Source organism: Castor canadensis, chromosome 13 (genome assembly GCF_047511655.1).
Source record: "Castor canadensis chromosome 13, mCasCan1.hap1v2, whole genome shotgun sequence".
Lineage (NCBI taxonomy): Eukaryota > Metazoa > Chordata > Mammalia > Rodentia > Castoridae > Castor > Castor canadensis.
The window spans coordinates 22,876,230-22,894,027 of NC_133398.1; the positions used below are offsets into that span (position 1 = coordinate 22,876,230).

General features: G+C 35.6%; 1 protein-coding gene across 1 annotated transcript in view; it reads left to right on the forward strand.

Annotated features, from left to right (window-relative positions):
* Window positions 1-17,798, forward strand: part of Shoc1 (shortage in chiasmata 1) — a 103,616-nt gene that overhangs the window by 73,242 nt on the left and 12,576 nt on the right. Inside the window, exons 16-23 of the mRNA XM_074051260.1 lie at window positions 702-878; window positions 7,527-7,631; window positions 10,248-10,426; window positions 11,675-11,747; window positions 13,315-13,384; window positions 14,581-14,759; window positions 15,440-15,557; window positions 16,646-16,757. Of these exons, the coding sequence (XP_073907361.1) occupies window positions 702-878; window positions 7,527-7,631; window positions 10,248-10,426; window positions 11,675-11,747; window positions 13,315-13,384; window positions 14,581-14,759; window positions 15,440-15,557; window positions 16,646-16,757 (1,013 nt within the window). The remainder of the gene's footprint in view (window positions 1-701; window positions 879-7,526; window positions 7,632-10,247; window positions 10,427-11,674; window positions 11,748-13,314; window positions 13,385-14,580; window positions 14,760-15,439; window positions 15,558-16,645; window positions 16,758-17,798) is intronic.

Sequence of the window (17,798 nt, forward strand, 5' to 3'; positions counted from 1 at the left end):
CATTCATCAGAAAAATACAAACTGCAGTTCTTTTGACTCTTCTGTCTTGTCTGTAAAATGAGTTGCTAATGATTGTTCTCTCTGTCCTTTTCCCATAATCAGGACAGTATAAGTAAGTTACTATTGATTACTGTATGGATTAATTTTTTATTCTGCTATAAAAAAGAATATTCTTTTGATTTCTAAAACAATCTATATTTAAGAAAATCATGCTCATTAATAAACTCAATAAGGAAATATGACACTATTTCTCAAATACCTTTTCATTTTTAAATTCAGTTTTATTCATGGCCTCTAGATGGCTGTTGAAATCTTTAATGTTATTCAGTGAAAACTAGAAACAAGTCATTTTGGCTTTTGACTTAGGTTTGTAAGCTAATAATGGAGAAAGAAAAGAAAAATATTATGTGATTCTCTTTGTAAGGCTCTTCCTACTTGCCATGTTAAATTAGTTACTGGATAAATCCTTTCTAATAAGTAAAACAGTAATTCAGCTATATAATTCTATGAGGGATTTTGTTTGTTTTTAGTAGTCCATAGAATAAATAGCCTAAAATAAGTCTCTATATAATCTCATGATTTTTGACTCATAAAATAATTTTGATAGAAATTCATGTTTCCATGATGTAACATTTTAATTGGTTTACCACAAAAGAACATACTATCCTTATAAAAACTGATTTTGATACTTTTTTTTTCAGATACCCAGTGCCAAGCCTATTGTTTCCTAGAAGCAGCAGCTACTCCTATCTTAAAAAAACTTGTGTCCCTCTGTACTCTACCTGCTGCTAATTGGAAATTTGCCACTGTTCTTTTTGACCAAACAAGGTTCTTCTTAAAGGAACAAGAAAAAGTAATGAATGATGCTGCTCACCAAGGTGAGTACAAATCAAATTCACATTATTTAAGAGGATATAAGTTTATGGATTATTATATCAAATTGGTAAGAATTTAGTATGGATATGCAAAAATTAGACAAGATGAAGGCTTTATTTTAATTCAGTTTACAGTACCCATCCCCAAACAAAGACTGGAAAGATCAGTTAAGCAAGGAGAAAAAGACAAGAAGTGATCATCGGCACTGCTTTTTAGTGAAGCTCCTAACTGTTATATATTACTTGACAGATTCCTGTTGCAGAACTTAAATGAACCCTGTTATTGTTAACATCTGAACTACTTGGTCTCCTCCATAAAAAAGAGTCCAAAATAGGTTAATTAAAGTCAACCCTGGACTTTTTCTTCTGACCAAGATGAAGTAAGAGAGATTAGATTTACCCTCTTGCCAGAAATAACAACAAAAGACAAAATACATGAAACCAGTTTTTAAGATACTGGGCATGAGGCAATGAAGGATAGTGGTTTCTGAGAGAAGGGCAACAAGTGAGGTGAGCCCTGTCACCACCCTAACTTATGGGGCCATAGCATGCGAGGAGAACCTGAGGCAGAACATGGTAGATAATGTGAGTTGAAGAAACAGAGCTGAGAGTTCAGGGATACAAGGAAGTTTAGAGTAGAATATTAGAGAGCAGAAAGGGCTGGGATGTAGCTCAGTGGTATGGTCAAGGCCCTGCAAAATTTAGAGAATAGAGAGCTTCACATAGAGGACCTGAAAAATCTGCAGAGGAACACTCTCAAGTTTTCAGCAGATTATATATGAGGAAACTACTTGAAGTCAAGACACAAACCATTTGAAAGGATTAGCGGGAATAGTATACTGCACTCAGGCAGAGCAGGGCATCACGTCTATTCTCAGCAGCTAGACTGAAAACTCACTGTTCATGGCACATTAAGTGGAGTACCTACAAAGTCCTGCCTTGGTAGAAGGGAGTAATTATCCCTAGATTCATGACTGCTCTGAATTTGCCTTAAAAATGATAAAAACAAGATTCAAAGACTCCAACTATTTCCAAGGAATTAACTGCATCACATAACAAAGCTTAAGAAGGTTTATATGAACACAGAAACATCCATCAAGGTAAAATTCACAATGTCTGGCATCTCATCAGGTCACCAGGCATACAAAGATGCAGGAAATACAACCAATAATGAGAGAATAATCAAAACAAACCAAGGTCTCTCAAAGATGCTAGAATTATCAGAGAGAAACACTGTAACTTACTATAAATGTTTTTCCTATGTTCAAAAGTATTTTAGGCACCTGCCTAACAGCCATAATTACCATTGCCACTGATGACCCCAGTATTCTGGGCCTGGGATGAGAGAGAATGGAAAAAGGATTTAAAACAAAGCAACACAAGAATGTTCTTTCATCCATAGTAGTTCCCTTTCCCATTTCTCTGACCATGGATTGAGGATATCTCTTAGACGTTTATCCCTATAGTGGTATGCACTTCTGGATTTTTGGGCTACCATCCCATGCCAGGAAATACTAACAGGGAAAAAAGTAGGAAACTCACCATTTGTTCAGTAGCATTCATTAAACTTTGGCCTGAGGAGATGGCTCATACCCATAATCCTAGCTATTTAAGTGAAGATTGGAAGATTGGGAGGATTGCTGTTTGAGGCCAGCCTGGGTAAAAAGTTAGCAAGATCCCACCCCAACATATAAACCAGGCATGGAGGCCATAGGTAGGAGGAGTACAGTCTGGGACTGGCCTTCAGCAAAGCATGAGACTCTATCCAAAAAATAAGCAAAAAAAGGGCTGGGGGTGTGGCTTGAGTGGTACAGTACCTGCCTAGTAAGTGAGAGGCCCTGAGTTCAAACCTCAGTACCACAAATAAATAAATACATAAACTCATTAAATTTAGATGTCCTATATATTCTTTTTTTTTGTTGTTGTTGCCTGTCTTTGTCGATTTGTAAGAGAGCTGTTCATGTGAAACATATGAATTGTGTTGTCCAATATTACATATATTGTCTTAAGCTTTCAGTGCTCCAATCTGTAGAGGTTTTCTTCCTTACGGTATCTGGCTTTTTTTTTTTTTTCCCTAGTCAGGCAGGGTGGCATGCAGCTGTCATCCCCACTACTCTGGAGGCTCAGGCAGGAGCATCACTTGAGCCTAGGAGTTCAGGGACATAGTGAGATCCCCATCTCAAGAGAAAAAGAAAAGATTTCCTCAGGCCCAAGATTTTAAAAAGCTGTAGCTGAAATATCTTCTGTGAGTTTTATGGTTTGATTAATTACCCAAGGATGTATTTTTAATGGATCTTGTTTTTGGAGGGAGGGATCATTTTAGATTCACAGTGAAGTTGTAAAGACCCACCCTCCTCTATTGTTGTTTTTTGTTTTTTTTTTTTTGGATTGATATTCTTTTTTTTTTTTTCATTTTTCTTTTATTATTCATATGTGCATACAAGGCTTGGTTTATTTCTCCCCCCTGCCCCCACCCCCTCCCTTACCACCCACTCCGCCCCCTCCCTCTCCCCCCCCTCAATACCCAGCAGAAACTATTTTGCCCTTATTTCTAATTTTGTTGTAGAGAGAGTATAAGCAATAATAGGAAGGAACAAGGGTTTTTGCTGGTTGAGATAAGGATAGCTATACAGGGCATTGACTCACATTGATTTCCTGTGCGTGGGTGTTACCTTCTAGGTTAATTCTTTTTGATCTAACCTTTTCTCTAGTACCTGTTCCCCTTTTCCTATTAGCCTCAGTTGCTTTAAGGTATCTGCTTTAGTTTCTCTGCGTTAAGGGCAACAAATGCTAGCTAGTTTTTTAGGTGTCTTACCTATCCTCACCCCTTCCTTGTGTGCTCTCACTTTTATCATGTGCTCAAAGTCCAATCCCCTTGTTGTGTTTGCCCTTGATCTAATGTCCACATATGAGGGAGAACATACGATTTTTGGTCTTTTGGGCCAGGCTAACCTCACTCAAAATGATGTTCTCCAATTCCATCCATTTACCAGCGAATGATAACATTTCGTTCTTCTTCATGGCTGCATAGAATTCCATCGTGTATAGATACCACATTTTCTTAATCCATTCGTCAGTGCTGGGGCATCTTGGCTGTTTCCATAACTTGGCTATTGTGAATAGTGCCGCAATAAACATGGATGTGCAGGTGCCTCTGGAGTAACAGTCTTTTGGGTATATCCCCAAGAGTGGTATTGCTGGATCAAATGGTAGATCGATGTCCAGCTTTTTAAGTAGCCTCCAAATTTTTTTCCAGAGTGGTTGTACTAGTCTACATTCCCACCAACAGTGTAAGAGGGTTCCTTTTTCCCCGCATCCTCGCCAACACCTGTTGTTGCTGGTGTTGCTGATGATGGCTATTCTAACAAGGGTGAGGTGGAATCTTAGCGTGGTTTTAATTTGCATTTCCTTTATTACTAGAGATGGTGAGCATTTTTTCATGTGTTTTCTGGCCATTTGAATTTCTTCTTTTGAGAAAGTTCTGTTTAGTTCACATGCCCATTTCTTTATTGGTTCATTAGTTTTGGGAGAATTTAGTTTTTTAAGTTCCCTGTATATTCTGGTTATCAGTCCTTTGTCTGATGTATAGTTGGCAAATATTTTCTCCCACTCTGTGGGTGTTCTCTTCAGTTTAGAGACCATTTCTTTTGATGAACAGAAGCTTTTTAGTTTTATGAGGTCCCATTTATCTATGCTATCTCTTAGTTGCTGTGCTGCTGGGGTTTCATTGAGAAAGTTCTTACCTATACCTACTAACTCCAGAGTATTTCCTACTCTTTCTTGTATCAACTTAAGAGTTTGGGGTCTGATATTAAGATCCTTGATCCATTTTGAGTTAATCTTGGTGTAGGGTGATATACATGGATCTAGTTTCAGTTTTTTGCAGACTGCTAACCAGTTTTCCCAGCAGTTTTTGTTGAAGAGGCTGCTATTTCTCCATCGTATATTTTTAGCTCCTTTGTCAAAGATAAGTTGCTTATAGTTGTGTGGCTTCATATCTGGAGCCTCTATTCTGTTCCACTGGTCTTCATGTCTGTTTTTGTGCCAGTACCATGCTGTTTTTATTGTTATTGCTCTGTAATATAGTTTGAAGTCAGGTATTGTGATACCACCTGCATTGTTCTTTTGACTGAGTATTGCCTTGGCTATTCGTGGCCTCTTGTGTTTCCATATAAATTTAACAGTAGATTTTTCAATCTCTTTAATGAATGTCATTGGAATTTTGATGGGAATTGCATTAAACATGTAGATTACTTTTGGGAGTATCGACATTTTTACTATGTTGATTCTACCAATCCATGAGCATGGGAGATCTCTCCACTTTCTATAGTCTTCCTCAATCTCTTTCTTCAGAAGTGTATAGTTTTCCTTGTAGAGGTCTTTCACATCTTTTGTTAGGTTTACACCTAGGACCCCAAGCAGCTTTAAAAAAGAAAAGAATTAAACACTAAACACAACATAAAAGACTGTAAGAAAATCATGTGTGTGTGTGTGTGTGTGTGTGTGTGTGTGTGTGTGTGTGTGTGTAAAATAAGTACCCAGTCTTTTGGGGAACAATATTTTAGTAACCAAAACTTTGAGGTCACACATATTATTACTGAGATAGAGTACATGATCTGACAGGAAGGTCTTAACTCATAGATTACTACTTGAAATACCCTTGAGCCACAGGAAGAACATAGCAGTGTAACCATCAATTAAAGAATCAAGATTTATACTTTGGAGAACTGGCATTGTGGTAATGATTATGCTATGTAGAAAAGAATACAGTAATTGTCCACAAGCTGCTCTTTATGGAAGAAGACAAGATTTCCACAAAGAACTATTTTTGTTTCATTTTTTTAAATAGAATCTTCCTATGTATCCCAGGCTGGCCTTGAACTTAGAATCTTCCTGACTCTACCTCCCAATTGCTAGGATTACAGTGTGCACCACCATACCCTGCTCACTTCCATAACATTAAAAAAAAACCTTCTGAATATAGTTTTGTGTGTGCATGTGTGTGGGGGGGTCGGGTACTAGGGACTGAACACAGGGCCTTATGCTTACTAGGCAAGAGTTCTATCACTCAAGCCATACTCTCAGACCTCTGAATGTAGTTTTGAGTCCTGTAATTCTTAGGTTTTAAATTAGTTGAATATGGGTTGAGATTCTAAAGGCTTTGAATGCTACTAAGCAGAATGATGATTATTATACAATATATAGGCATAAGTATTTTTGAAGTATAATAGAGGACAAGAAAGGGAACATGGGTTTGGGTGTCCAATTGGGCCATAATGCCTTAATCATGCAAATAATATAGTTACTGTACTTGATAGTCTTCATTGGCTCCAGAATTGAGATAAGGCTAAACCTGCAAATAACAACTAAGCAAACTTAGAAGTCAGACAGGCCACTTCCTACCAGTTGGTCTAGTCTGTACTAGTCTATACATTCCTCAGATATGGGGTTTTTTAAAAATTTTTTTAACCTGTTTTCATCATTTCTGGCTGTGATTGACTGGTTCCTACAACTACTTCCAAGGGCTGGATATACTCCCTGCAATTTGTATTCCCAGTGACTACTACATGTTTGTCTAGACTTTATTTGATTGTATCAGCAATTTGTAAATTTTTTAGCAGAATTATTTGTTCAAATAATTATTTCTCAGGATCCCACAATATATGAAGGAAGTAGAGCTTCTCTGGCTAAATTGGAGCAGTGGACCTAGAGTCCTGTCATCTTGGTTACACTTTTACATAAAGAAGGGTGAACTCACTCAACTTCAGAAAGCTCTGGAACTACATAGAACACATTAATTAGGCAATTTACTGTCCCTGTGAATATGTCTCTTGTTTGAATCATCTCTTCCCAGGTGTCCATCTCCATTTCACACTTCTTCATGTTGTGATCCTATACCCTTATCTTAACGAATTGGCAAGTTATGAATTTAATTTTCTTCTTGTTTCATAACTGGGAAATCATTTATCTTTTTTCTAACAAGAGTGGAAATAGCTGGGTATGACAGCTTATGCCTGTAATCGTAGAGAGGTGGAGATCAGAAGGATCACAATTAAAGGCCAGTCTGGGCTAAGTTATTGAAACAGTGAAACCCCATTTTTACCAATAAAAAGCTGGCATGGTGGTATGTACCTGTCATCCCAGCAATGTGGGAAACATAACTAGGAGGATAGGGTCCAGGCTGGCCCAGCATAAACTCAAGAACCTGTCTCAAAATTAACCAAAGCACAACAGGCTAGAGACATGGCTCAAGTGGTGGAGCACCTGCCTAGCAAATACAAGGCCCTGAGTTCAAATCCCAGTACACCCCCCAAAAAAAGAATAGAAAGAATTGAATATTCTTGGAAGCAGCAAGGTCCCGAGCTGTAAGGTTAGTTATCTGGTTTAAGAGCCAGCTTCACCACTTGTTTACTAATTGACCTTTGAAAGTTACTTAACCTCACTAAGACTGTTTCCTCATTAATAAAATGAGGACAATAAGAAGCCTTCCTGATAGGATTGTTATGTGTTCAGTGAAATAACCAGCTTCTATACAGCCTGGCACATAGTAAGCACTCAACAATAATTGTTAGCTGTTATTAAGCAGATTCTGACATGCATTTTAAAATTCTAATATACTGTCTATGTTTTTAAATGTTTTTGCTTATACAGGTACAAGTGATGGAGGGGAAATTATGTACAAGCATGCTGCTATCTTACACCTTCTGGTAACAATTAGAGATGTCCTTTTAACATGCAGCTTGGACACAGCTTTGGGTCGGTGGAGAAAATTTTATTTCTCACTTTCTTACTACTGAAATATTTCATCAGAAATAATTTTTCTGAAAAAGAAATACCTCTTAAGAAATTATGTAGCCTTCTTTTACTATTACACAAGCATGTTTACATTTTGACATAATTATTAATGGAATATATTTTTCTGTGCTAGATATCAAACCCAAGATCTCTTGTGTGCTAGGCAAGCACTCTTAACATTGAGCTACACCCCCACACCAGAAGGTGTTTGTTTTTTGTTCTGATTGTGTTCATTAAAAGAAATTATCCTTAACAAGTTCTGTCACCTAGAAAAATAAGTTTAGAGTTCTGTAATCTAGGTCTGAATTATAGAGTCCTAATGGCCTTATATAGATTTGATTGTATAATCATTATGCATTACTTTTTAATGTAAGATATGACATTTTGCCATGTACATTTTAAGTCCATTTTAGCTTTTAGTCTTTACTAGATAAAATACAGCTAAATTATCAGGAATAAAATCTTTGCAATTTCTTTTTTGTTGCATGTGTAAGCTAGATGAGTTACATGAATAATAAAAATCAAACTATTTTTAATTCTACCAGACTCTACAATTTACCCTAATAAATTATAGAGTACCCTGGGATTAAATGAAATCATTGAGAGGTATATTCTTGGGCTGAATTTTTTTTGCTCCTGAAAGGAACGGATTTATTAAATCACATTTTGGCATTACTATTTGGCTACCTAGAGGAAGAGTATAAAAACAATATTATTGTTAGAAAACTAATTTCTTAAACTGTGCTTACAAGGCCATATGGATAATCTGGCTGTCTCAGACATTTTTAACAGAAGACTTTCTCACTCCTCTAACCTTTCCAAAGCAAAGATGAAGTTGGGGTTTCCTCCTTTCTTTTTCTCTGTGTAGTAGCTATATTAATCAGCTTTATGTTACTATAGTGAAATACCCTAGACAACTGACTTTATAAAGGTTTGTTTAGCTAACAGTTTTGTGGTTCAAAGGCATGGTTCCTGCATCAGCTCAGTTCTGGTAAAAGCAGCACATGGAGGCATGTAATGGCAGGAGTGTCTTTAGTAACACATAGGAGTAGAAAGAGAACTTGACACAGCCAAACTCAGGCTTTTATAATAACTTTCATGGAACATAATCTCCACAGACATGTCTACAATGACTCAAGAACTTTCTACTAGGCCCACCTCCCAAAGGCTCCACACCATTTCCAAACAGCTCCACTAGGGGACCAAGCCTTTATATATAGACCTTTGGAGAGCACTCATCCAAACTATAATGGAAGCATAGGAATTCCAAAAACTGAACATGGTGGTGCACACCTGTAATCCCAGCGCTTTGGAGGTTGAGGCAGGAGAATTGCAAGTTCAAAGCCAGCCTGGGCTACATACACTGTCTCAAAAAAAAAAGAATTTATTGTATTATACTTAGATGTATATAAGTGTATTGTATACTTAATGTGCAGAGGATAGGGAAATGCTGAAATAGGGATGCTACTGGATTAGATTTTTTTTTTAAAGTTAAGTCTGATGGCAGTGTGAGGAATCAATGGGAGTTTGAAAATTGGTAGACAGAAAGAGCATAAGTCTCATAAATTGCACCTCAGTCTAGCAATACTAACATAAAATTATCATTAATAGGTATTTACACATAAAACATAGGAATATAAACATTGAATTTTTTGAATTTATTATTTCATTTATTACCCAAATACTCCTTAAATATTGGACCTACATAATTTACTATGCCAGGTGCTTTATGCAATAATTCACAAAACTTGCTGTACAGAAGAATCACAAGGAGAGCTTTTAAGACAAAGAAATCTTTGGGACACAATCTAAATTGACTGAATGTGAACAAGGACAAGTCTTAGTAACCTACATTTTTAAAATTGCCCTTAATAGATGGGTGCAGGCAAGGCATTGTGGATCAGTATACTGACCAGTATACTGAGAGGCATAGGTAAGAGGATTGCAGTCTGAGGTCACCCCTGGAAAAAACACAAGATCCTATCTGAAAAATAAAGCTTGGGGCATGGCACAACTAATAGAGTGCCTGCCTAGCAAGTGCAAGGCCCTGATTCAAACCCCAGTACAGAGAGTGGGGCGGGGAGGGGAGGAGAGGGAAGGGCAATGAAATAGCATTTTAAACTGATTTTCAAGTGTAGATTCTCAGATTCAGGAAATTTAAATAACAAGCCAGGAGGCAGGGAAGGGCAGGCTATATTCAAAGAACATGTAGTACTGGCACTATATTAGCTTAAAAAGAGATGAGGTACATTTTTCCGGCTTCACCCAATTTTAAAGAAATGATGTGTTTGAGGAGATAAATATGTTTGATCTGATTTAAACATTACATAGGTATACAGTTGTCAAAATGTCAGATAGTACCCTGTAAGTATGTACATTTAAAATATTTATGTATCAGTTTAAAATGTAAATACAAAATTTTGAAGGTTTTTATTCGTCAATTTCCTTCATCACAGTCCAAATACAATTAAATTAAATTGTAACTGTCACTATTATGATTCATTTCCTTTTAGCTTTTTTATCATGCAGTTTCTCACAGAACAAAAAGACAAATTTTTTCTAATTTTTCTTTAACAGGGTATTTGTCCAATGCAAAAGATATCTACAAATGCATTTTAGGCTCCTATTTGGATGATATTTGGAGACAGTTGAAGATTGTACAGTTTATTCGAGGGAAAAAGCCTGAAACCAACCATAGGCTACAAAAACTGCGATGTCAGATACTAAGTTGGATGCACAGTCAACAGCAAATTAAGGTTAAGTGTTAGAATGAAGCATATAAAAGTAATAAGTATAAATAAGACTTAGATGTAACATGAATTTTTGCACTAAACTTTGAAATTATGAAATAATCTATACTATTTGGCCCCATCTTCTTAACTAAGGTAACAACAAACTCAGAGAATGGATGACTTTTATCATTATTCATATGTCTTGAATTTAAAAATACTTTAATTTTTATTATAGACATTTTTTATGGACTAATTCTCCAAATGCCAATTTTTGTCTGAACATGAACATATATACCAATAGAACTGCAGTAATTTATTTTTAGATATCGAGCCAGAATCTCATTTGACATGATTGTATAAAAATGAACTTAGTTTATACGTTGGCTTATAATGGAAATTATTTACTCATGCTACATCAAGGATATGAAAGTTGCACTAATGAAAATTTAAGACAAAATGCTTTTTAAAAAAATATTATCAAGCAGAAAAAACATTTCAAATGGTTATACTAAATCTGGATTTATGGGCTTTTTCTTTACTATTCTTCCTTTATTTTTATCTTCAACTTCATAGTTTATTGAATAAGTTTCTTAATTCATTAAAATAAATTAGGTCAATAAGTGATAAATTAATTTTTTGATTGTACTGGGATTTGAACTCAGGACCTCACACTTGCTAGGTAGGCATTGTACCACTTGAGCAACTCTGCCAGCCCAATAAATGACAAATTTAAAAATGAAACTTATTAGATGTTCCCTTTCCAAAAAAAAAAAAATCCTGCAGTGGTAAGTAGGAAAATGTAGTAACAAGTCATTGGTTTTCCACAACAAATTCAAACTTGTCTGTGTTGAACTCAACACTAACAAAATAGCAGAGGCAATGTTATGACAGTTATATATATAGGAATACTTGAAGAATGCCAAGAGTACCTTACCCCAGAGGATTTTCTTCATCCATCAGTGCTACCCGAATTTATTTCTTAGTGTTTAAGCACTGGCATCCTTTACAACACAAATACTTACTTTGTAATTTTTTTGGTGGTAATACATTTTTAAGACAGGGTATCAATGTGCAGTCCAGGCTGGCCTCAACTCTAAGATACTCCTGCCTCAGCCTCCTGAGTGCTGGGATTACAGGCCACAACTCTTAGTAACTTTGTAATTTTATTGTCATAAGTTTCACATGACCAGTTAAGTTTGTTATTTGTCACTGTAGCAAAAGTGTGGAAAATAATCATTCAGAGATAAATATGAAATTCTTATTTTTGACTAGGTGCTGATTATAATAAGAATGGACTCAGATGGTGAAAAATACTTGCTTATTAAAATCCTTAACAAAATAGAAGGTAGGACCTTTTAAATTATGCTTTTCTCTTTTTTTTTTGGTAGGACCAGGATTTTGAACTCAGGGCTTCTTTGTGCTTGCAAAGCAGGTACTCTACTATTTGAGCCACTCCTCCAGTTCATTTTGCTTTGGTTGTTTTAGAAATAGGGTCTTGAAAACTATTTGCCCAGGTTGGCCTGGAACCTCAATCCTCCTGGTCTCAGTCTCCCAAGTAGCTACGATTATAGGCATGAGCCACCAACACCCAGCAAATTATGCTTCATTTGATAACAAATAATTGAACATATAAAAATGTATTAAGCTAACCAGCTTTTGAAATTAAAATATTGTTAACATACCATAAAATTCATCCTTTAAGAATATACAACTCAGTGTGTCTAACCAATTTTTAAATCAATCTAGACTATAAGTCTGCAATATAGACTATAATGTACTTACATATATATATTTGTTATTAATAATTAACAAATTTCTATTGATTGCTTACTAGTTACTAAATAATACTGACTGCTTACAACAACTCTATAAATAGGTTTTATCAACCCAGTTTTACAGATAAAGGAAGTTCATAAAGTGGGGCATGGTGGTGCATGTCCATAATGCCTACTGCTCAGGAGGTGAAAATAGGAGGATCATGAGTTTGAGGCCAGCTCAGGCAAGGTTTACAAAACCCTATCTCAGAAACAAAATATAAAACAAAAGGACAAGGTGGGTAGTTCAAGTGGTAAAGCAGAGGCTGGCAGAGTGGCTCAAGTGGTAGAGCACCTGCCTAGCACTCTTGAGGCCCTGAGTTCAAACTCCAGTGCCACCAAAAAAAAAAAAAAAGATCAAATAGTAAAGCACTTGCCTAGCAGGCACAAAGTCCTGAGTTCAATACCCAGTCTGAGCAAAAAAAAAGAGAAAAGTTCATAAAGGTGATGTACCATGCCAGATCTTACAGCAAGTGAAAGAATCAACTTGAACCTAAGTTTCTCTTGTTTCAATGTTGTTCTTCAGCCCTGTGCCCACTGCTGCCCCATTCTCTCTGTCAGTCTTTTCTGCTTTGAGCTGGGGAACCTATTGCTTATATGCAAATTCTTCACCTCCCTTGTCTTAATTGATACTAAACTCTCCCCCACACACATAGGATACTGCTGTATGCTGTTTCTCCCTCAAATGGAAACTGACCATTTTCTCTCTCCTCCCTTCCTCTCTCTTTCCTTACTTTCTATTATCATTTCCAAAACATTCCTTAGTCTTTTGAGGCTGAACCATATTTCCATATCATTCTCTACTTTGAAGTCCAATCTTTAAACTTTCCTCTCTATGTGTACACACACACACACACACACACACACACACACACACACACACACACACACACACACACCAGAAATACTGCTTATGGCTTAAACTTTGTGATATACTACACTTAGAAGGATCATCCAATAAATTGTCTTTTAAGCAATTTCCTTGTTCACAGATTTTTAGTTCATTTTTATGGGAAGGAAATATATGACACACTGAAAAAAAAGTTGTACACAAAACTCTGAAAAAATCTTGTTGAAAAATCTCTTTTTTCTTAACAGGTTTAACATTGACTGTTTTTCATTCAAATGCAAGAAAAGATTTTCTGGAATCTAAAGGTGTTTTAAATGGGTAAAGATATGTTTCTTTAACTATGGGGAACAAACACATCAATTCCATAGGAAAAGCAAAATTTCTCTTATAATTTGAGCAGGGGATGTAGCTCAGTGGTAGAGTGCTTGAGGTCCTGACGTCAAGGTCTCTATCCTCTTCCTAAAAAGAACCTTACATAGAACATGTTAACTTTGATCATTGCCTTGTGTGTAATATAAAATTAGTGCCCATAAATTTAGTTCAGTCTTACTTTAATAACCTCAGATTATCATTATTTTGTTAAGACAGAAGTACCTATTCAAACTTACCCTTCTTTTTTACCAGTTTCTTTGCTCAGCATTTTTTTTCACTATCTCCTTGCTTTTCTTTCTGAAGTTTTTGTTTGTTTGGTTTTTTTGGCGGCACTCAGGGCCTTTCACTTTCTAGGCATGTGCTCTTACTGCTTGTGCCACTCTGCCAGCCCCTGAAATTCTTTCTGAGGGCCTGCTAATAATAAAATTAATACTGCTTTGTTTCATGTAGAAATTATTCATTTCTAATATTAGGACCTATGTAATTAAGGGAGATATAAATCAAATAGAAACCCATAAAAACTACACATAAGTACTTAACTAACTTCTAGATTGCTCTAGATAGAAAGCAGCAGTAAAGATTTTTAATTATTGTAGGTGTTATGTTATGTGAAATTTGATGATGAGAAAGCTAAACTTATAATATTTAAGTGTCCATCTTTTGTTGTTAAAAAACTTAACGAAAATCCCATTGAGAAAAAAAGACCCACATTTCAGACTTGTCAGAATATATTCTACTATGTACATTCTCAAAAATTCAGACTTTACATTTGTAAGAAAATGAGATTGTGGGCTGAGGGCATGGCTCAAATGTTAAGCACTTGCGAGCAAGCATAAGGCAAAAATGAGATTAGTTTCTCATGTTGAGTTCTGCCACTGACAGTACTCAGGTAATAAAATCAGAATCACATTTGAGTTATGAAATAGCCTACAGTTCTGTATATCCTGGCATTAAAAAAGTATGGTCATCAGAATGAAAGAGATAATACAACTAGAGAAGAAGTAAACAGAAAACACACCAGTGCTGTTCCAAGTTGAGTAGACATAAACTGGAGGAGAATGGCCAGAAAGTCATCCTTTAGCATTCCAGTTAAATAATGGCACAAGTGTAATTTCATTTTCTTGGCTTTCTTTTGTTTTCAGTACAAGTTCCTGTATAATTGTACATAATGAAAGTATTGGAGCCAGTTTCCCCTGGAGAAGTTTCTCATTTGTTGTGGAATACAATTACGCAGGACACTCTTGTTGGACTAAGCACTGCGAAAAGTTGAATGTGCCTTTCTTGGCCTTTAAAGTAATGCTTCCAGACACCGTTTTAAAGAGTAAGGAGATAAGCCAAAAGCTCTTGTTTGTTCCATTAGAATAAAAATTTTCTAATTTCTAATTATGATCTATAGAAATGAAAACCTTTCTTTATTCAGATTTTTATTTTTCATGGCAAATACTTATTTATTTATTGGTGGCACTATGCTTTGAACTCAGGGCTGTATAGTTGCCAGGCAGGCACTCTACCTTTGAGTCACCTCCAGTTCTTTTTTTGCTGCGGTTATTTTGGAGATATGGTCTTGCTTTTTGCCCAGGCCAGCCTAGACCACAGTCTTCCTATTTTAGGCCTCCTGCCATTGCTGGGATGACAGGTATGCGCCACCACATGTTCCATTGAGATGGGGTCTTGCAGTCTTTTTTGACCAGGTTGTCCTGTAACCATTATCCTTCCAATCTCAGCCTCCTGTGTAGATTGAGATGACAGGCAGGTACACACTACCACACCCAGCTATTGGTTGAAATGGGATTTCCCTAACATTTTTGCCCAGGCTGCGCTCAAACTGCCATCCTCCTGAGATCTCAGCCTCCCAACTAGGTGAACCACCAGTACCCAGCTGTGAATATTATTTTTATACAACTTCTTGAATATTCATCTATTATTCTCATGTTTAGTAAGAAAGAGAAGGAATTAGGATATAAGAAAAATGTAAATATTTATAAGTTTTCTCTTATTTAGGAAGCAATGTACTGGATAGATTTGGTGGTTTTCTTTTGGAAATGCAGATTCCGTATGTGTTTTTTGCATCTGAAGGACTTCTTAATACTCCAGAAATACTTCTGCTACTAGAATCTAAGTAAGTTAATTGACTTTATAATTTTAATAAATTATTATTATATAATTTGTGTATATTTTGATGTCTAAATATTATGTATCTTTCTGACCTAAGCCTGGAATTAAATCACGTAAGAATCATTTCCCAGAGACTGTATCAATTTATACTTCTTTCCCCATAGTATACCCTAATAATGATTGAATATTTTCTTTTTTATAATATTTACTAATTTTATAGACAAAAAAGAAAATTTAGTTATTGTTTAAATTTATATTTTACTTATATTTCTTTTGTTACTAATGAATATAAACATTTTGTATGTTATTTTTCTGTGAATCATATGTTCATATCTTTGAGTCATTGATGATTGAGAATGAGTATTCTTGTTTAGGAGACTTTAAATACTTCTTGGGAAACAGGACTATGAAGTTTTAAATGAATTCTTGAGTTCTTAGGACTTATGATCTTATTTCTAAGGTTATACCAACATTGAGTGTTTTAAAAATCAAAAACCCTTTATCATAGCACACACGTTGTCATAGGCATGTCAGGCCTTATACTGCTTATCAAGGAAGGCTAACTGAGCTATGACCTTTGATAAAGTGGAAATTAGTTTGTCATGCTTTTGTTTTGATATCTTTAAGCTTTAGGGTATTCATGGAAAACCATGAACTTATAAAAAGTTGCTAAAACCTAGGTCAGAGACTGTGGAGTGTAGAGGTTTGCTTAGTATATATAACGTCCTGGGTTCAGTCCCAAATGTACTCCCCCCAAAAGTAGTCCAATTGTAAGGAAAAGAAAATTATGATAAATGGGGAATAGTTTAGTCTCATAACACAGTGTTTTAATTTCACAAATATTACTTAAAGAGCTAAAATGGTATTTGTAATGTATTATGGGCCATAATGTTCGGGACAATACTGAATGGAACACACATCTCAACTGTTTGTTTTACATATTGAATGAACCAAATTTCTTCCCTCTGGTCTTAAATCTGAAAGAAAAATACAAGAATTCAAATAATTTAATGCACAGGAGGACAATATAATGTTCCTTGAAGAATTTTTCTTAGCCATCTCATTTTTACCCAGAAATACTGTATTTTACAGTTGTAATATCACACTGGTGGAGAGATGCTACAGTGAGTCATTGAAACTGTTTGGAAGTACAGAGCATTATGTAGTGGTGACGATTGATGAGCACACTGCTATAATTTTGCAGGTAAAGCTATGTAGTAAAAGTATAAACTCAAATATATTAAAATACATACAACTGTATAATTTGTTACCTTTCTATAGAGAGCTTATTAGTGATTTCTGCTGAATTTTGCAAATGGGCCACAAGTGCCAAAATTATCACTGTGGAAGGCAGCTATTATCAAACTTCTATGATGCCTTATAAATTTTTAACATACTTTAAGAAGACAAGGTAAATACAAATATTTAATAGTGTATATTGACCTATTTTAAAACAGTTATAGAATAATTTAGTGTAGGAAGCCTTAAAAATTGAATCCCATGAGCTTAAGATATAGCTCAGTGGTATACCATGTAGAGAGTCCTGGATTTGATCTCCTGCACCAGAAACAAAAAGAAACAAAAACAAGAGAGAGAGAGAGAGAGAGAGAGAGAGAGAGAGAGAGAGAGAGAGAGAGAGATTCTCTTCAAACTTATATATGGTTTGGAATTTGTGATGTATAAATTCTTGGCTGAATTTTCCTTATATGTTTGCTTTATTGGAGTACCAAGTACAAAGGAATTAATTTAATGGGGTAGGAGTGGGGAGCAGAAACCAGGTTTAATGGTACAGCGTATAAAATTTGGGCAAATAGAGTAAGATGCAGTCTGATTTGATGAGCAAAATTTACAATGTAAGAATTATATGATGGAATAACACAACTACTAGACTTTTAAGAAATACTGTGTCTTGCATATTTAAAGTTCTTAATTATTTTTCCACTTGATAAAACTGTTTTAATCCACAGTTATATAACTTATTGTTAGAGGAAGGACAATTTCCTGAATTACTCTATCAAAAAATACTTGTGTTAAAGGAAAAGGGGATTCCAGACCATTAGGTAGCGATTTCTAGGAGTCCATTAACTGCTGCTTTCTCATCTCCCTTAAGTAAGCATGCAGTGCAGGTGATTCTACAGGTTTTTAAACATTTTCTATTGCCTTTGGAATAACCAGATCCCAGTCCACAAAGGACATTGCCAAAATAGGGGTACTCTGTAGGCTGCTTTCTTCATATATCTGGGAC